Below are 21220 nucleotides of genomic sequence, written 5' to 3' on the forward strand. Positions count from 1 at the left end.
AAAGTTGAAGACACTAGTCACTGCAAAATGTTTTCAATGTGTGATGGAGATACGAGCCTGTTAATTCTACACCACTAAGATGGTACCCAGAGGAGAGAATCTCGTAGCATGTATTAAACCAATTCTCGGTAGGGAGCGTTTTACTTCTCCATCTTATATAAACAAAAAAAAAAAGCTCAAAAAACAGAACAAGTGCATTGATAGACCTATTTGTTTGGTTTTCACTTTTCTGATTTATTGAATTAGAAATGTTTAACTGGTCAAGCTAGATAAGAATTAGTTGTACATAACTTACACTCAAAAAAATATAAGAGGATATCTGCAAAACATAGGCGATAAAGGGTAAAGCAACAAGGTTTGGAACTGATCACTCACATACAAAAAATAAATAAATAATTAGAAGAATAAAAAGATCTGCCTTAGGAATTGTTCTTCCAATTTATTCTTCACAGTCAACCGTACCGGGTCGGATCCAACATTTCTTGTACATCACCTATAGATTTTTATGTAAAAATTTCAATAAATTTTATTAAAAATTGAACGCATAATGGAATAATAGAGTCCATGCTAAAAATATCAGTAAGAGGGAATTCATTAAATTAAAATCTTGGATTCACTTTTGCTACATTAGTATACTGTGTACTTCATAAGGCCACAATTGCATTGCTTCTTCTCAAGTTGCCAATTTTATCTTTATTTCAAAACTTTCTAAAACCTGGAAAAATACAGGAATCTTGAGATTCCTATTTCTACACAAATCAGGCTTCTATAGTTAACATATTTTCCTTTATTTTGAAAATTTCCTAAAGGCGTAATACATACATAGACTCTCAAGTTTGATCTCATTTTTTAAGTATGCCTTCCAACTTTGAGTGTACACAAGTAGGCACCTCAACTTGTTTTTACTTTAACTTACAAAATGATCATCTAGACACCTTCAAAATTATGTGTCACGTCAATGCCACATTAACATTTGTGTTTATGTGTTTAACTTTTTACAAGTTGAGATGCCTACTTGTACACACCTAAAGTTGGAGGTCATACTTAAAAAATGAGGTCAAGTTTGAGCGCCTATTTATGTATTATGCCTTTTGCAAAACCTTGGACAATTTAGGAAACTTGAGGTTCCTATTCCTATACAAACTAGGCTTTCCTCAAAGTCAATAAAAGACTTACCCGGCTGGAACAATTGGTCACACAACCTCTTATGTTCATTTAGGTTACAACTTTATAATTCGCAGTATCACTGCACCCTCTCGAATTCGCAATTTCTCTTAAGCTATGGACTCATCGCAGCTTAATGTTGTCATCGGAATAATAAACCCTATGTGCAACGACGACAAGTCAAAACAAAATCTGAATAAAGTCATAAATTCAATTGACAAGACCCTAGGAATTCTCCACCAGCTTTATCTCACCGTCGACTCTTCTTACAATCAACTTGCCCTTGTTCAAGGCATGAATAATCTTGTGGTTGAGCTTGATAATATGGCCAAATTGGGAGATAAATGCAATAGTATTCAAGTGCCAATGGAGGTTCTCAACTTGATTGATGATGGCAAGAATCCAGATGAATTTACAAGGCATGTGTTGAATAGTTGCATTGTCAAGAACCAAATCACTAAATTCAAATCAGATGCATATAAGGCTTTGCGAGACCATCTCCTCGAGGAAAATTACGGACAACTTTGACTGCCAAAAATTGTTTTAAAATTTTGGAAGATGATTAATTTTTTTTAATTAATTTTGAAGACACAAGTTTATTGCAATAAAATCTATTCTTGACGTATTTAAGACATATCCTACTTCAAGAATCCAAGCCAGTCTTCCTTTTATATTATTCTCTTCCATTAATTAATTTAACTATTTCTTACGGCCTCTTTCTTTTCTTTTGCTATTAGTATGGCATTTATTTATTCTTTTCCCCGTATTTAAAAGGACTGATCAATTAATATTCCTCATGTTTTAAAGGATTAAGTTTTAAGACGAGCGAAATACATAGAAAAGTTCTAAAGTATACGGTTTATAATTCCAATGCTAACAAAAATGCATATAAACGTTATTTGGTCAAAATCTGAATTCGGAAAGTCCTCAATGGGAGAAAGATGTATAAACATATATTACAGCAATTTTTAGTACACGTACAAACTAATCCCGAATTCCCGATACGACTCTTACTGGAGTTCTCGTTGTACGCTTTGAGTGTTATACGGTTTCTACAATGCAAACCAAACACCTTATTAATTTTACATGAATAACTTATCTCCTATGTAGCTACCAAACATGTTACTCCTACTTATGCAAAATTTAATACCTAAATAACTCACCTCCAAACCATCTACCAAATGACCCGCAATGGTGTTGTAGTTCTAGTTAGTGCGATAGTGCTAACCAAATTTGTGTGTCCACTAAATAGGGAGAAATTGTCACGTAGTAGCAACAGGTAGGGGTGTACATGGACCGGGTTGGTTCCGATTTTTCAAATACAAAACCAAACCAAACCATTTATATTGAGTTTTTAAATCTATAAACTAAACCAAACTAATAAAAGTCGGGTTTTTCAATATCAGTTTTTCTCAGGTTTTTCGAGTTTCTCAAATTTTTCATTGTATTTAATGAAAAGCACCATACAACAACATCTGCTTGATAATTTGCAAACTTCCCCCTCAAAACTACTTTCTTTAGATACAGAATATTCTATCAAAACATTTTTTAAATCATCCAAGTCATTTGGATTAATATAATATCATGCTATATACGGAGTAATAAACTTGAAGCAAAAAACTTGGCCAGTGGTCTCGTGAAGATTCAAAAAGTAACTACATTCATATGAACTCTCTGCAACTACCCCCAAGAACTCAACATTTGGCCAAAACACCTTCTCAAAGTGCAGAATAATCTTGTTCTCAATCTCTATACCTAGTTCATTGATGGCAGCCTCTTTCCATTCAGGTAATCTGGGTTCAAATTTGATCTGGTTCAATTTTAAAACACCAAGAGGAACGACAATAACTGGAGCCTTGCAGGGTTGCTGATTTGAGAGGAAAGAGAAGAGGGCAAAAAAATGTAAAATGCAAAAGGGAAGAGGGCTTCTAATTTTAGGAGAAAATGTATTGTAGCCATAGGGTCTCTTTTGTTACATTGCATATGTTTTCATTTCCTTTTGATTTAGTTTCTTATTGGGCTTTTTGTGTATTCTTTCTATGGACTTCAAATACGGGAGCAAATTTCACAAAATTAAGTCCAAATCTTAATGTAAAAATATAGAAATTATGACAATATTAATAATTACATTCTATTAAATATTTTTATGTATAAAATAATTTAAAAGTAGTATACATCTAAGCGGGTAGGTTTGGGTTCTGTTTGACTCTTTTTAGTTAAAACCAAACCAATCCTATAATGATCGGGTTTTTTCCCAACACCAAACCAAATCACTAATATCGTTTTTTTTTCGATTTGATTCGATTTGTCGATTTGGTGCGATTAATCGGTTTGGTTTGTACAGCCCCAGCAACAGGGCTTTAATTTCCCTCCGAACAAGTCGTAGCTTATCCTATGACTTACAATTATATATCCAGGGCCCACTAATACAAGATTTAGAATTTAATTTTTTTTTTTAAATTCATCCGATTTCAAATCTTGTATAGTGGGCCCCGATATTATACGTTTTTTTTTGTTGCAAGTCGTAGTATAACCTAAGACTTGTTCTAAGTCTACAAAAAAAAAAAATGGAAGTATTTGCGAACAACTCGTTTTGGTTTGTGAAATTTTTAACATCATTCTGTTTATTTGCTTTAAATTCGTGTCATTTTAGCTCCGGACTCTACACTAAATGGTGCCTAGAGGCGAGGATCTCGTAGGATGTATTAAACTTAGGGGTGTCAATGTTTTTCAAAAATACCGACTTAACCGATCAAATCGTACCGTATCGAATTGATTTTTAGGTTTTTTAAATAAAATCAACGGTTTTTATATGAATTTATAACCGTATCAGATAATTTGGTTAGCTTTTAATTTTATAAAAATAAATCAAAAAAATACCGAATCATACCGAATAAGTTTATATGTGTAAAATATATTCTATATATTAAATTTAAATATAATAAAATATTAAAATTTACGCCTTGGGTTCGAGATGATGAAAACATCTACAAGTCGGCAACATAATTAAAACCTAAAGTTTCAACGCTGAAACCTATTATATTATTGATATCAAATTGGTAGGCATCTTGAGTAGTAACTAGCTTGTAAGCTACGAGGTATTCCAACGATCTCGGATAGAAAGCTACAAATTATTATATATCTTTCTTCTTGTATGATTTTAAATTTATCTTAATTGGACACTTAATCTTAGTAGACATCGTTCTTGAGTCCCATTTTGATTGATTTTTGCCCCGTCGTGCGATCTAAATTATACTTTTTGTCTTTCCTTAACATTGTTTTACACTATCTTAAAATAGTAGGATCAATCTTTATTCTTGTTGTCTTTCATGTTTTCTTGATCATCACCCTTTAAATAGTAAAAAGTAAAAATATCTAGAGAGTTTCTGTCATAGTCCTGTAGAAGTATGCATCGTGTCTTTAACTTTTACAAACTGTAACATGATGTTCTTTTTTGAAAGAAAATCGCAAAATTAACCGAACCGTACCGATACCGAAGAGAAACCGAGATGATGGGACAATTTCGAAAAGTTTAATTTTGGCTCTACAAAATCAAATAACCAAAAAATTGATATGGTATAAATTATATAAAATAACCGTCCGAACTGTACCTTTGTCACCCCTAATTAAACCAATTCTAGGCAGGGAGCTGTGACTTTTTAACTTCTCAATCTTATACAAAACGAAGCTCAAAAAACAAAACAAATAGACCTACTTGCGGGTTTTCTGATTTATCGAATTAGAAATGTTTAACTGGTCAAGCTAGATAACAATTAGTTACTCTAATTCTTACATAACTCACACTCAAAAAAATATAGGAGAATATTTAAAAACATAGGCGATAAAGGTTGAAGCCACAACATTTGGAACTGATCTCTGACATACCAAAAAATAAATAAGAAGAACAAGAAAATCTGCCTTAGGAATTGTTCTTGGACATCACCTAAAGATTTTTATGTAAAAATTCACAAAAAATTAAATAAATTTTATTAAACTTGAACCCTATAATTTAATTAATAGAGTCCGCGCTAAAGATTTAAATATGGAATTCATGAAATTAAACTCTTGGATTGACTTTTGCTGCATTAGTACACTGTACATCATAAGACCACAATTGCCTTGCTTGCTTCTCAAGTTACCAATTTTGCCTTTATTTTAAAACTTCCCTCACCTGGACAATTTAGGGAACTTGAGATTCATATTTCTACCCAAACCAGGCTTCTCAAGTTTCCTTTATTTCAAAATTTTCAAAAACCTGGAAATTAAGGAAACTTGAGGTTCCTATTTCTACACAAATTAGGCTTTCCTCAAAGTCTATAAAAGACTTATATGGCTGGAACAACAGATCACACATCCTCTTCTGTTCATTTAGGTTACCTTTCAACTTTCTAATTGGCAATACCATCTATATCATCCCCAAACAAAACTGAAGATGGAGAATCTACAAACCTCGTATGAGTTCAAAGTTTGGACAGACGATTTCATCATTCCGAAGGAGATCAACTTGAAGAGCATCAAGAACAACAACCCTTATTCTACTACCCCATTATTCTTGATCGAACTTCGGGTTCAAGAATTTGTTCAGTATCTACCAGAGAGCGAGGATTCCATAGTGGAGGAACCACGAGGTCCATTTATCGTGGAATCTTTTTATTTGCCAAGTAACGCTGTTATTCGTGATGATGCTGTAGATGATAGCATATGCGAAATACTAAGCTCTATAGGTGTGCCACTTTACTCAATGCTGCCAATCATCCAAGAAGTCTCTTCCTTTGCTCAGACCATGATGTCTCTACCTGCCAATTTGGGCCGCCCTTTGCTTCCTATTGTTCTTGGTATTGCAGTTAACAGTTGGGATCCCAGGGGCACTGCCACTGCAATGTCCTCTGTTTCAATATCGCCTCAACAAGAATTGAAGATGGAGAATCTACAAACCACCTATGACTTCAAAGTTTGGACAGACGATTTTATCATTCCGAAGACGATTAACTTGAAGAGAAATTATATTACTACTCCTTGTTTCATGATCGAACTTCGGGTTCAAGAATTTGTTCAGTATTTGCCAAAGAAAGGGGATTCCATAGTGGAGGAACCTCGAGGTCCATTTATCGTGGAATCTTTCTATTTGCCAAGTAACGCTGTTGTTCGTGATGATGCTGTGGATGATAGCCTCTGCGAAATACTAAGCTCTGTAGGTGTGCCTTTGTACAGAATGCTGCCAATCATCCGAGAAGTCTCTTCCTTTGCTCGGACCATGATGTCTCTGCCTGCCAATTTCGGCCGCCCTCTACTTCCTATTGTTATCGGCATTGCGGTTAACAGTTGGGATCCCAGAGACGCAGCAATCGCGCACGAGAGAATTAAAGATGAACGCCTATACAGGGTTTGTCTTACGCCCTATTTAAGGTATAAGGTACAGGATTGAAGCCTACCAGCAGCTATTTCACTAGGAAAGTTTTAAGGTGGAGAGAAAGCTCTTGAATCTTGATTATTCTTAGTTTCAACCTTTATTTTTTTGGACACTGTAAATCGGGGTTTTCATTGCTTATATAGCTAGCTGGATGTAATTACTCGTTTTAGGTATTCCAGTTTCATCTAATATACATCTTTTCGATAATTAGTTAGTGTCAAATTACAGATGCGCAACTTGTTTCATGCCACTCATCTGTACATTTAATCTGGTTAACTATATATTTCCTTAAGGCTAATTCTTATAGTACTGCCACCAAAAGAATGTTGATGTTATTAAGTGTAGAAGAGGGACAAATCATATTTTGAAAATACCTAGTTTATGTGCAATGTTATATGAGAATCTGCATCGAAATCTATGCGGCGTTCCATGTTATTTCCTTATTCTATCTTCTTATCAGGCGTTCCATGTTATTTCCTTATTCTGTCTTTTTATCATCACTATCATTTCGTTTATAACGGAAGATTAAAGAATATAACTAGTAAATGATTAATTGTTGTATCGTATATTCATGTGAAATCCAAGTACAAGGAAGATTGATTTGATATGCATTTGATGGTTGCTCGAAGCTTGCTTCCTCTACAAATTTCTCCAATTCTTCAACTAGAATATTTGTTTGCAGGCTCTGACAAAGGTCCAATCCATAAAAATGAGACTTATGAGGACCTATGGCATCAGTTTCAAAGATTGTAGTGGAGGTAGAGGATGGAGATGACTAAGACGATGCTGATGATAATGATGATGGTGATGAGTGTACTCTCTAACAAAATTGAGTTGAAAACAATTTGCAATTGGAGTTATATATTGGACATCAAGTTCAATCCCCGACTTATTAGCAAGCCGAAAATGAATTTTCTGCCAAAAACATAAGATATTTTGAACAAAATAACTATGGTAAAACGTCACAAAAACAGCTAGTATGCATCATAATTTAACAAGCAATAAATGTTTTACCACTGATATTTGTTTTTCCTGATTCCTCTCTTTCAATTTTATGTATCTTACATTGCATTAGGACTCAGTCGATGTCACTCTCACTCTCTTCCCATTTTTAGGACCCAATTAAAGGTCTTATTTCCTTCTCTTCTTTTCTTAGTAGCTTGATACAATATGTATATTATTTTGTCTCTCAAATAGCTACCGAATGACATCACATATGTCTCGGTACGCATCGAACAAGTAACGACATATCTTTTAAAGTACTATTCTTTTTAGCAATCAAGTTAAAGTCAAAAAAGAGAGAGAGAGAGAGAGAGAGAGACTATAGCAAGCACACAGGAGGAGGCAGGGCAGAAAAAGTTAAGCGAGTTTACGACACTTCAACTATGCCCTGCAAAATGTGGACTGCTGTTAGTTTTTTTAAAAGTTTGAAATGCATCTCCAACTCATACCATACATAAGACATTCAGATAGCAATTGCATCCAATTTCCTATCTAATATCTTACAATTTATAAGGGTGCCCTAGAGTACATTTTTCACCTTGCAGTTTAATACTGTAAACTGAATTCCACACTATTATCTATCTGATCTCAATTGTTCTAAGATTCAAACCTGAATAACCCCCAAATGTGTACCTTAATCAGAGAAGCAACATGGAGGATACCTGAGAAAAATGCTCCTCCTTCCGCGTCTGATTCTGAAAAATATAGTGCCCTTGGTTATCCAAACTTCAAATTCATACTGATACAGGTCCATAGATATTTCATACGTTACAAAGTTGGTAATCAGTTAACCTCCTACCAACCTAATTGTGTAGAACTGCGTACACTATGTTACAGGGAGCTGTTGCTAAGGGCGTTCAACTGCTATCTTCCTCAACTGTATGCATCAACGAGAACTAACGGGTAATGGTATTTGCAACCCTTCTGTAAACAACATTATTGTAGAAGTTTCTTGTCCGAAGGAACAAAGCCAAGGCCACAAGAGCCCCAAACAAAGTGGAAGCTGCCATGATAAAGAAGGATAACATGAAGCAGTGAGTTCCAGTACACATGTTCCCATCATCCGATGCTTCTTTATCGTAGATGTATCCAACTACCCAGACAGACAGTACATAAGATCCTACAGGGCCTGCTACAGTTATGGTGTTAAATATTGTTCCCAGATGCACTGCACCAAATATCTCAGAAGCAATTGTGGGCATTAGTGACCATTGTGATCCGTAACAAATACCAACTATAACAGAGCCGGCATACAAAGCACCAGGCAGACCAGATGCTATCACGGCATGACCAACAGTCATACTAGCCAGAGTAACAACAATAAATAGTGGTCTAGACCAACCTAGTGAGCATAGGAAATAATCTGAGATATAACCAGCCCCAAAGCGACCAAGAAAATTCCAGATGCTCCATAGAGAAACTAGAGTGTTTGTCTCTAAGATTGTGTATCCAAGTGATCCTCCTATCTGGCTAATGTTATTAACGGTGGCCAGCCCAGAGCCCATTCCACATGCAGTGGTGACAAACAAAAACCAAAATCCAGTGGTGCACATTGCCTGAAAAAGGTTCATGTTTTCCCCCCATTCTGGAGTCTTCCTCTCATTCATATCTCTCTCTTGATCAGCACCAGCAGGCAACTCGTCATAGTTACCATGACTTGGCCCCATGTCCACAAAATGTGCCTGAGATCTATTTTGCTCATCCTCCGGTGAGTTTTGCTCGAGTAAGTATTTAATTATTCTATAAGACTTTTCCTTCTGGGCCCTGATTGCAACAGAGATCGGGGAAAGCAGCAAGAAAATGAGTACAGTAAAAATAGTGATGCGAACAGACATTTGTAAAGAGAAGATGTTTCCCACGATGATAACAGCCATGAGATAAGTAGCCATTACCAAAGCAATCAATGATAAACCATTCAGATGCTTCTTCTGATCATCTTCAGTTGTTTGCGAGATTGTTACAAACGACATAAGTAACAGAGTGGTAATAGGAGGCAACAATGCCAACAACAGAAGATATGCAGTGGGCTTGTTTCTAAAGATTGTCTGATATACTTGAATTAGTATTGCTCCACTCAACCCGAGGAAGCCCTGCATAGATGGAATTATAGAAATTAAATCAAACATCAAAATAGGGGACAAGGGAATATAGATAAACTGGAAGCCATGGGACAAACAAGATTAGCATCACAAGCTTTCTGAGATTTCCAACTTATTACTCTCTGATCTTTCAATTTTACTTTGAGACTTGGTGCTAAAATCAAAGGACTGCCAATTCCTTCTATATTATGAAGAGAAGAAGATACAATTAACTTCATGAATGACTCGGCTTCTCTAATTAATTTTTTGGAGGTCAAAGACTGTAACGACCCGTTTAGTCGTTTAACACTTTTGGAATCTTTTTCGTTAAAATACCCTTTCCGTAGCTTTGAATGGTATTCTTGACTTGCGGGAATTGGTGGCACGGTAATTTAATTGGCGGATACTTTTTGAAATACATTTATTTTATGAGTATAAATATTTTATTCATAGGAATATTATTTGCACACATATAAGGTATAATTTAATAAATAGAGTATTTGACCGAGTGTGTAAATTTTAAATTACTCAAGTGGCCAAGTGAATAAGTGAAGTGGATTAGTATTGTAATAAGCTATTGGGCCAAGCCCACCTTATATTTCTTACGTGCAAGTGCCTTAGGGGTCATATCTAGTCCTCAAATTAGTACGTGATCTGGAAAAAGAGAAACAAGTGTAGGGCAGTTACGTTTCATGTGGCACATAAAAAGTTAGGGAGTTATCATAAGACATCAGGTACTAGTTTAACCTCCATATAATTTAGATGTACTAAATTATATGTACACCTCCAAATTCATGGCAATTAAGATTTTGGGATAATTGAAGGTTTTGAGCTCTAGTCTTAAGAGATGAGAATTAATGATTTGAGAGTCCATTTATGGATGAAAATGACTAATTTTCTGGATATATGACCCTTAGGTTATGGATGATATGATTTTCTAATAAAATTCCAGTTTTGCCCTTGTGGGCCCGTGGTCACTTTTTAAGGTTGTTTTTGGGTTTCGAATATAAGTATGGCATTAGATTCGTATTCTAATCTAAATCGCATATTTGATAGACTTTGATCGTTCAGAGGCTCTCCGCAAAGGGAAGGCGTTGGTTTGATCGTTCGCGGCACCAACTCGGCCCTCGAGATAGGTTACGGTCTGCTTTAGTTAGACTCTGCTTAGAGAATCATATGTAGTTGTAGTAATTCACGGGGATAGCATGTTAGGCCTTCGGGCATGGAGTGGAGGTGAATTCCGATTAAGTTGGTTCTGTCAGCTGTTATGTGGGCTTGTCGCCATATGTGTTATTTTCTGTGATTATCACCTGTTTGCATCTTCGTCACATACTAGCTCACTCATCACGTGAAAAGGAACTGTAATATTGATAATTGAACAGTGGACAGTAATATGACTAGTACTTGTTGATTGTATATTGGTGATATTGTTGAGACTGATATCATGCATGACATGTTTTCCATAATATTCTTGTGATGATGGTAAGGTGAGTGATTGAGAGACTCCGAGGTCTTTGCCGGAGATTGAGAGTGACAGAGAGACTCCGAGGTCTTTGCCGGAAATTGAGAGTGACAGAGAGACTCCGAGGTCTTTGCCGGAGATTGAGAATGATTGATAGCCTCCGAGGTTTCTGCCGGAGAGCATAAGTGGTACATGAAATTCGCGGGTCCCCCATGGGTCATGGCTATGAGGCACTGGCCTTAGCATGTGTGTACGAGAGTGGAGTGAGAGAGGAGACTGTTGCATTGCATTGCATTCATCCACTCATATATTTGACTAGTCATTTGGTCAGCTATATCTATCTTGGTTGATTTCATGATTCCTTTACACTTTACTTGTATATGATACGTGACCATACCTGTTTGCTTTATGTGCTACTTGTGAGATTCCACTTCTTCATGCGTTATCTAATCATTGTCGGCCTATGATGTTTACCGGTACTAGTGTTGCACTGATACTACTCTTGCTGCACTTTTGTTAGAGTGCAGAGTACGATCCAGGCTCCAGTTCTACGCCCCGTGACTGATACGCGAGGGTGACATCTTTCGGTCATTCAGGGCGAGCTACTTGGTCATCCGTGGCCCCTGAAGGACCCTCTTATTTAATTCTGTTTTTTTATTCGACAGACAGTATGTAGCCTTCGGGTATTTTCAGACTTCTATTCCAGACTATGTTTAGCGCTCTTGTACTCTTGTACCCTTTGACCAGATTTTGGGGATGTGACATTTCTAATTATGATAAGTATTTAAGACTTGACAACTTCTTATTTAATTTTTCTGCTTATTTAACTTGTTATTGGTAATGTGGTTCGCCTACTTGGAGATTTAGTGTAGGTGTCACCACGACTCGCGAATTGGGTCGTGACAAATTGGTATCGGAGCTTCTAGGTTAATTGTCTAACGAGTACAAGAGCAATATCTAGTAGAGTCTCGCGGATTGGTATGTAAACGTCCGTACCCATCTTCGAGAGGCTATAGGACATTTAGGAAGCACTTCACTTATTTCTCTCTTTTCGTGCTAGTTCAATCCGATTGGTATCTTGTTCATTCTTTTCGTGCGGGATTGTTCAGATTGGTATCTTAACCTCGTTTTTATGTTATCTCACAGATGGTGAGGACGCGATCGACTGCTATTGGAGGCCAAGAGCCTGCACTTGCACCCGCATCCATACCCATTGCCCGAGCAGTTGTCCGTGGGCGAGGCAGGGGACGTGGCAGAGGACGTGGTAGGGGCAGAGGCCGTGCAGCGGTTCCAGATAGGGAGGTGGGCATTTACACAGTTTTTTTTCCGGTGAATATGTCAATATTTATGGTCTTCCAAACATTCAATAGAATGTACCTTTCATTTTGTTAGCATCTTCCAATTGCGTAACAATCCTATTGCACCCCTCAATTTAATTCGGTTTATTTCAGCTTTACGTGCTACATCTTCATCTATCAAACCATTCTATTGGAAGATTGAATGTCCATACCAAAATTGTCTGCATTAAGGCACTACAATCCATCTAATCTCATTTCATCCTAATTTTTATTGGGGCCTAAAGTTGTATTGCGCATATCCTATCTTACTCACATTAGGTTACCATGAAATTAAAGTCAACGACAAATCTTGCAACTCGAATAAACATAAAATTGAAATCCATGGTAAACCTTGCAACTTAAAAACAAAATCAGATTCAATAACTTGTCAATAATTTCAGGAAAGTAACACGATTAGACTTGGTTAATTTCTACCAAAAGGAAGGAACTGAATTAAGTATTAACCACGCATATTCCGACTGGAAATTACTCCCTCTGCCAATTTATTTGTCTTATTTTCCTTTTTAATCCGTTTAAAAACAAACGTCTATTTCCTTTTTAGACAACTCATTAATTTCAATTTTCCACGTGGCATGTTTAAGCTCACAAGATTAAAAGACATTTTGGTTACATACCTTTAGTTAACAACCACAAGATTTAAAAAAAAAATTTACTTTCTTAAACTCCGTGCCAAGTAAAAACCGAACAAACAAATTGAAATGGAGGGAGTACTCTCACCTTCATGATGCCAACAGTGGTGCCTCTATAATTAGGGAAATTATGGACAGCAGTTACAACATTAGCCGTATTGAAGAAAGTCATAGCATGAGCAGCTAAAAGCATGTAAAGACACATAACCAATAAAGGCGGTTTAGGCAAAACCCCAACAACTGTCAACCACATAAGAAAATACCCAGCAAAACACTGAATAGCTCCGGCAAGTAACACCACCCATGGCCCACCGCAACGGCGGCGCGTGGAGGTGACTGATGTGTAGAGGAGACCGGAAAGGATTCCGACATTGGCCCCGACATCCTTAAAGACCGAAACAAGGTCGAGGGATGATTGGTCGTAACCTTGGGTTGATTTGAGAACAGTAGAGTAAATAGCGAAGGTGTAGAGTGAACCGCTGGTACACTGGATCCATATGCTAGCTACTGTGGCTACCCATTTTGTGTTGATTTTGGCTTTGAAACGGGGATTGTAATCTGGATCTAAATCCATTTTACTGATTTGCTTCTTTTTCTTTTTTTAGTTTCGAGGTTATGAATGATTTTCGAGGATTAACTCTGATTTCGTCTTACATGTTGATTGTTTACATTTTGGGGATTTCGTCTCCATGTTGAGTGTTTACGTTTTGGGGTTGCCACGTGTCTGTATGTTAGACTAATTTATGTATGACTTGTCAGAATTAATATTGGGAGTAATTGATGCCACAATTCTATAGCACGTGAACGTTAGTGTGCGTCTTTGTCTAATTTTTTTTTTTTTATTAAGCACCGGGTGTCCGAGGCTCTTTGAGAGCCAACTAATCCCGGGGTGCACAGGCCCTCGGCAAGGAGTTTTCCGCAAGTGCACCACGGGTAATTCAGGGTTTTACCCAGTCCAATGACCCTCAGAAATTGTTTGCACCCAGTGGGTTTCGAACTTGAGACCTTGAAAGGAGCACCCCAAGGCTCAAGCCAATTGCCACCAGGCCAACCCCGAGGGTTGCGTCTTTGTCTAAATTTAAGAACCTGTTTCTTTTTGGACTCTTTCTTTTTGGTCTATGAGGTAAAATAATATTTGTACATGGATCGACCCCACAGCGGAAAATCACCAATGTTAGAGGAAAGATAAAATCTATACTTTGAAAGAGATTTGAACTAGAAACCAAAGAATCCGCCACTTTTCTAGCAAAAAAAAAAAAAATCAAACTAGTCTCTTCCCTAGGCCCACAATTCAAAAGATCTCTAAAAATTATTGCTTTCTATTCTCTTTTTTTACCGACATGGCCGGGGAGATGGTTGGCCTCATTCAAGCACGAAATTCGTGCGTGAAACCTATTTATGTGTTTTTTTTGTACTAGTTTCGTTCATTTTTTTTTTGTGCTAGAAAAATCGCGGATTCAGAAACCAAACCTTCACTTGAACCACTAAGTGAAAACATAATTAACAATCTTAGGATGAAATTAGAAAATTCATATGTTTACACCCCAACACTCCTGCTATTCTATCTTACGCCATTCTCAGAGAAGTAACAATATTTTCCCATTATTTTTCCTTTTACGATAGATAACTCGAGTGGAGGTAAAACGAATTTATCACTAAAATAACCTTTCTTATAATTGAATCATAGTTTAATTCACAACACTGTCCAAAATTAAGAGTCTTTGTTACGAGATTACTAGTTACTGGTAGTATAAAAGATGGAAAAGTATATGAGTTTGTGACTTGGAAATTGGAAATAACTTGTTGAACTTCCTTAAGTAAGGCCTCATATACTAGAGAGAGAGATGTCACTCTGAAAAATGCCAAAGTAGATGTATAATCTTCGTACTTTTGATTTTCAATTCCTTTACGAAGGTTTACACATAACACATTAATCTAAATTAATTAGATAGCGCATAAACCATAAAAGGAGAACTTACGTGTTCTTCGTGTAGCGGAAGCGGAAGTCGAAGTGCGACTGAAATTACTGGCCGATGGTGGTTGTCACGATATATTATCATGATATATTAGAGCAACCCCTAAATCACAATCTAAACCCTAATATATTGTAGAGAAGAGGAGCAGAAAAATACTGCAGAAGTATATTTTATTTTACACCATAAGTGTTATTATATAGAAAATAGGGCTAAGTTTAATTACCTAATGGGCCTTAAGCGCCCCTTATGAGTGGATCCAAATTTTCTACACTCTAAAAAGAATGCTAAAAAAAGAGAGAGTTGGCGCTCTGAAAAATGCCAAAGTAGATGTATAATGGTCGTTCTTTTAATTTTCAATTCCTCTAAGAGAGTAGTCAAAGCCAACAAACCAAAACATGAACCACAAGAACTCACAATTATGCACAATATCTAGAGTTTGCTCCATCCCACTTTCCCACCCACCCCATTACAGGCAAAAAATGTTAAGATGCAGATACAAATTGCCAGTGTACTCTACAAGCATTGACCCAAATACAGAAGCCTAGGCCAAAACTTATGCCAGCAAATCGGGAGAGCCTTGTGATCAGCACAACAGCAGCGCACGGGAATAGAACCTTCTCGTCCTATAAAACAATGCCAAGGCAACTAGAACTCCAAAAAGACTTACTGATGCTAATATGAAATAAGATAACATGAAGCAGTGAGTACCAAAGCACGAATTTCCTTCTCCTGATACCTCTTTGTCATATATATAGCCGATTACTCTGACAGAAAGAACATAAGAACCAACTGGACTAGCTATGGAGATTGTATTGAAAATTGTACCCATATGGACAACACCAAATATCTCTTTAGTTATGGTAGGCATCAACGACCACTGCGAGCCATAGCAAATACCTACTAGCAGAGAACCAACATACAAATTTCCAGGAAAACCTGAAGCGATAATCACATGGCCACCAGTCATTGCTGCTAGAGTAAAGACCATAAATAATGGCCTTGGCCACCCTCTCCTGAGCAGAAATATATCTGATACATATCCAGCTCCAAGACGGCCGAGAAAATTCCATATACTCCAGAAGGAAACTAATGTACTTCTTGCCAATGTTGTGTAACCAAGTGATTCCCCAATCTGGCTAATGTTATTTATCGTGGCCAGTCCTGATCCCATCCCACATATCATAGCAACAAATAGAAACCAAAAGTCTATGGTGCACATGGCTTGCCACAAATTCTTTTGTTCATCAGGCTGCAAGATAGAGCTAGCCTTTCGCTGGACCGTATCTGTAGGCACTTCTTCATAATCCGAAAGATACCCAACAGCCAATTTATTAGGGCTCCCCAGTTCAGGTTCATCTACCAATAGAGAAGTAGAAGATGTGATTGATGGCGGCAGCCTCCGTAGATCAGCCCTTTGGGCCTCGACGACGACACTAATAGGAGAACAGAGCAGAGCAAGGAGAACCAAAAATGTAATAATCTGTGCCCATTGTGGGAAGACGACGGCGTTCTCCAAAATCCTTAAGAAGAGAAGATATGCAGCAATAACTAAAGAAATTAACAAGAAGCCCTTCAAATGTCTCTCCTCATTTCTTGAAGGTGCCTCATGGACTGTCACCAAAAACATGAGCATCAGAGTGACTATAGTTGGCAGTAACGCAAGCATCAATATCAGTGAGCTTGGGTTGTTATTGAATATGGTCTGATACACTTGTATTAGAATTGCTCCACTCAAGCCAAGAAAACCCTGGCCAAGAGAGAGTGCATCAAGCAATCGCTTAATTGAACAGACAATACATCAATGGGAGAAAGACTAGATTAGAAAAAAGAATTCTGTTACATGTCGAATGAGGAACTGAAGCGCATTATAAGACACTAAGCATATCCTAATGCTCACTGCTAAAGTCTTTATCTCTTAAGAGATCCAATTTTTATAATTCTACAGTTAACATAATTTCAAAAGCTAAGCCCCAAACTCTTTGTAGGCTTCCATCACCATGGGTACTTTCAAGATAAGTTTCACTGTAGAGAGAAGGGCTTAGCAGACAACCAGATGCATGAGCAGTAATGATACGAGAGTTGCTTTATGAAAAATCAGATTAACAAAAACAAAAGAGAAAAGACTCCAACAAATATAATTGATTATTTACGACGACAAAATAACGTGAAAACTTCACGCACATAATAGATTGAGCTTTGCTCATAATTGGTCAATAATTGAAAACACTAGGTTCTCGTTTTAGGTCTAACCAGTAATCAGACAAGTATAAGGACAAATGCAGATGCAGTATGTAAATCAATAATAGAGAGGTAAAACTGATATTTGCAGAAAGGCAATACCGGTTAATCTTTCCATTATTTTTCTATAGTTTGCGAAAGTATGCATCTCCTCGTTCGTTTTCTTGTGGCATATAATGTTCCTTCGAACTCAGAAGGGGCCTTTGCTAAGTTTGCATCAAAAGTAGAATATTTGAAGTGTCAGTTATTCCGAAGAAGAATATTATTCTTGGTAAATAGACATATTATTCTTAGTTAGGCCTCCTAGACTAAGACCAACAGCTAGCACACCCTTTAAAGGATTCTCTTTTTTTTTTTTTTTACCCCCGTTTGGAGGATCTATAGTGGTTCCACACTTCCCCTCCAGTGTGACTCGAACCCTGACCTACCAGAAGCGAATCTAGAATTTCTAGAGTATGGATTCACCACTAGAAAAAAAGAAGAAAAAATATATTAAGTTGGAATTGATCCCTAGGTAAATAACTCAACATTCAACCAAGTGCACCATTTAGCCTTCTTATAGCATGTGTTCCTGCATTTAATATTATACCAATTTTTAAAAATATATATATAAAATATCTAGTTTTACGGAGAAATCATGTATTCACGTGACCCAAAATTAGTACATAAAATTGCCCCCGTAACCTACCGATCGTAGGTTGAGGTGCCTTAGCAACTGAGCAACCCTCTCGTGTACCTTTAAAGGATTCAAGGAATAGTATATGTAACATATCTTTTGTAGTGCTCTGGCAATTGCTGTGGTGCTATAGCTGCATAGTTATAGCTAATATCTTAACCGACAAATAGATAAGATACTTCCAACTAGGACTTGTTTATCAACATTAATAAAGTATGAAATATCCCACTACCAACTCCACAATTATTGAAGCTTTTAACAGGCTAATTTACATGTTAAAAAATCATCACATGATAACTACATCAAACAAGAACCCACTCAGGGCGTATTCTTAGGTTCTATTATTCATTATTTGGTTATACAGGCTTTTTCATTTTTCTTTTTAAATTTCCCTTTCAAAAGTTATACAGTAAAGTTGTTGTCAAGGAATTAAACCCAAAAAAAAGAAGCCCCCAACAGAAAATGTTTAAGCAAAAACTGTAACAGCTTGATAGCATCCATTCCCTTAGCAAGGTATTATCTGTTTATTTTAAGAAATCATGAACAAAAAAATATATAAGAATATGGTAAACCAAGTATGGTATAAAAATTAGTGCTGGGATAACCCAGCTTATACCTTCTTAACCCACTTATACTGGGATTATTTTATACCATCTTTTAGATGGTATAAAATAATCCCAATAGATGGGATAAATTAGTCCCGGGATTATAATCCCGGGACTAATGAGTCCTTAAACCAAATGACCCCTTAGGTATAAGGTGGGTTATGCCAGCGCTAATTTTTATACCATGTTTGGTATAAGGTATAAAATAATCCAGGGATAAATTTATACCTTGTACCAAACGTGGTATAAAAATTAGCGCTGGGATTACCCACCTTATACCTTCTTAACCCACTTATACTGGGATTATTTTATACCATCTTTTAGATGGTATAAAATAATACCACTATATGGGATAAATTAGTCCCGGGATTATAATCCCGGGACTATTTCGACTAGCAACCAAACGACAATAAGAGAGGAGGATTCTGAGGTCGAGCCACTGCAATTGACGTGATACTAAAAATGCAGTGTGTTGGCCCCAAAAACAACCATGTGATCCCTCTTGTTTAAATTACATTCTACAATGGCATTTCTCATGTGACAAATAGTTACAGCATCTAGTCCGGCAATGTTTAAACTCTTGTCGTTTTGTAATCAGGACAAAGGCGGACTCATAGAGTTACGTATAACATTAATATTTGTCAGCTATCACATCATATGTCACAAAAAGAGTAATCAATCTCCACACGTAAAGCAACTCCAAAAACAGAATGCTTCACGGTTATCAATCCCCAAAACGTGAAAATGGACTAAACTCTACTGGGAAAGAGCTATTTACACAAGTAGACTAGCATAATCATTAGTCCAATAGCGTTGAAAAATGAATAAAATAATTACTCCCTCTAGCATGATTTTGATTTATGTGACACAATTTAAATTTTGAAAGTTAAATTTCTTATTTTTTAACCTAAATTAGTGAACTTAGGGGTCGTTTGATAGGAGGAATAAGTTATTCTATATAAATAGAATTGGGTGGGATTAGATGGAATAACTAATCCAACCTTCTATAAGGAATTACTAATCCCACCTTTTATCCCATATAGATGACATTGAATTGGATAACAAAGGAGTTATCCCACCAATCAAACATGAGATAATTTCAATCTCATAGGACTAATAATCCAATCCCATTCTATTCCTCCTACCAAATGACCCCTTAGGCATATAGTCTTTAGACTTTTTAAATAAAATTTACATATTTAAAAAAACTACTTAAGAAGTACTCCCTCTGTCCCAATCCATGTGACGCATTTTCTATTTTAGCCTGTCAAAAAAAAATGTTATCTTTTTCATATTTAGAAATAATCTAACTTTAAAATACTCATTTCATCAAAATAATTTATAGTTATACAAATATTTAAAGTTTATTTTAGACCATAAATTTTAAAAAAATTCTTTCTTTCATAAAATCCGTGTCAACTCAAATATAGTCACGTAGAGTTGGGACGAAGAGAGCACCCTAAGTCATAATAATAAAAATTTAAATTATTCAAAGGAATAATCAATCCGAAATTTGAAAGATGACACATAAACTTAGACGGAGAAAGGATAACATTTAAATAATTGGAGCAGAAAATCCTCCACGCAAATTAGAGAATCACTCATCTGAATAGTTGATTATAATCATAATTCGCAACATACCTTCATGATACCCACAATAGTCCCACTATGATCGGGGAAATTCTGAACAGCAGCAACAACATTAGCGGTATTAAGAAAAGTCTGAGCATGAGCAGCAATAAACATAAAAACCGACATAACACCCACAGGTGGTCTATCTATAATCCCCGTAACAGCAAGCCACATAAAGAAATAACCAACAAAGCACTGAACAGCCCCAGCTAAATGAACAACCCATGGTCCACCGTGGAGAAACGAGAACCTGCCACGTGTCGTGGTGGGTGTGGCGGCGACAGCTGTATAAAGGAGACCGGAGAGAATTCCGGCGTTGGCACCGATATCTTTGAAAACAGAAACAGTGTCAAGAGTGGATTGATCGTAAGATTGTGTGGACTTGAGCACAGGGGAGTAGATTCCGAAGGTGTATGATGCACCGCTGCTACACTGGATCCATATGCTAGCAACTGCTGCTAGCCATTTGCTGCTCTCCATGGAAATGTTCCGTGACGAGGAATAAAGTATAGCTGTCACGATTATGAATGAAGAGAATTAAATTTGACGCATCCCATTTTTAAAATATTTTATTTTTATTTTATTTAAACGCCCTTTCTTTTTGGTTTTTTTTCTTTCTGACAAGCAATTGGTTATTTTAGGTCCATAAAATAATGGGCCACGAGTATTCGTGCTTTGAAATTTTTTTCTTCGTATCTTTACATTTCTCGTAAATTAAAGTAGCTTAAATATCTATTGACGCATCCTATTTTTAGAATATTTTATTTTATTTTTAGTAACCTTTTGTTTGTTCTGGGGTTTTTCTTTGGACAAGCAATTGGTTATATATTCTTAATTTTGCTTTATAGGTTCTTGTCCTTTGTTTTACGCTACTATCTGTTGTTTTTTGTAATTTGATTTGATTATTTTATTTATTTGTGGTAGCGGCTGTTCTTTTTTTTTTCAAACTATTTTATCGTAGTCTTTTTGCTTTCGTTATTTCATTTTCAT

General features: G+C 36.4%; 3 protein-coding genes across 3 annotated transcripts; 1 reads left to right on the forward strand and 2 right to left on the reverse strand.

Annotated features, from left to right (window-relative positions):
• Positions 1–1281: 1281 nt before the first annotated feature.
• On the forward strand, positions 1282–1692 carry LOC132631401 (mediator of RNA polymerase II transcription subunit 10b-like). The gene has a single exon (XM_060346976.1). It carries the CDS (start codon positions 1282–1284, stop codon positions 1690–1692), a length of 411 nt encoding a protein of 136 aa, XP_060202959.1.
• Positions 1693–7958: 6266 nt separating this feature from the next.
• On the reverse strand, positions 7959–13785 carry LOC132632682 (protein NUCLEAR FUSION DEFECTIVE 4-like). Its single transcript, XM_060348720.1, has 2 exons — positions 13192–13785; positions 7959–9666 (listed from the first exon to the last, which is right to left on the reverse strand). Exons 1-2 carry the CDS (start codon positions 13675–13677, stop codon positions 8473–8475), a joined length of 1680 nt encoding a protein of 559 aa, XP_060204703.1. The 5' UTR covers positions 13678–13785; the 3' UTR covers positions 7959–8472.
• Positions 13786–15403: 1618 nt separating this feature from the next.
• LOC132632683 (protein NUCLEAR FUSION DEFECTIVE 4-like) lies at positions 15404–20926 on the reverse strand. The gene is made up of 2 exons (XM_060348721.1): positions 20240–20926; positions 15404–16826 (listed from the first exon to the last, which is right to left on the reverse strand). The coding sequence occupies exons 1-2, from the start codon at positions 20708–20710 to the stop codon at positions 15663–15665; spliced, it is 1635 nt and encodes a 544-aa protein (XP_060204704.1). The 5' UTR covers positions 20711–20926; the 3' UTR covers positions 15404–15662.
• Between the last annotated feature and the right edge of the window lie 294 nt (positions 20927–21220).

Source organism: Lycium barbarum, chromosome 3 (genome assembly GCF_019175385.1).
Source record: "Lycium barbarum isolate Lr01 chromosome 3, ASM1917538v2, whole genome shotgun sequence".
NCBI lineage: Eukaryota > Viridiplantae > Streptophyta > Magnoliopsida > Solanales > Solanaceae > Lycium > Lycium barbarum.

Excerpts from the sequence above, each read along its gene's own strand:
- LOC132631401 (XM_060346976.1), top strand. The coding sequence starts at position 1,282 with ATGGACTCATCGCAGCTTAATGTTGTCATCGGAATAATAAACCCTATG.
- LOC132632682 (XM_060348720.1), bottom strand. The coding sequence starts at position 13,677 with ATGGATTTAGATCCAGATTACAATCCCCGTTTCAAAGCCAAAATCAAC. Across the intron at positions 9,667-13,191 it reads CCACTGTTGGCATCATGAAG|GGCTTCCTCGGGTTGAGTGG; the intron begins GTGAGAGTACTC and ends CCATCTATGCAG.
- LOC132632683 (XM_060348721.1), bottom strand. The coding sequence starts at position 20,710 with ATGGAGAGCAGCAAATGGCTAGCAGCAGTTGCTAGCATATGGATCCAG. Across the intron at positions 16,827-20,239 it reads CTATTGTGGGTATCATGAAG|GGTTTTCTTGGCTTGAGTGG; the intron begins GTATGTTGCGAA and ends TCTCTTGGCCAG.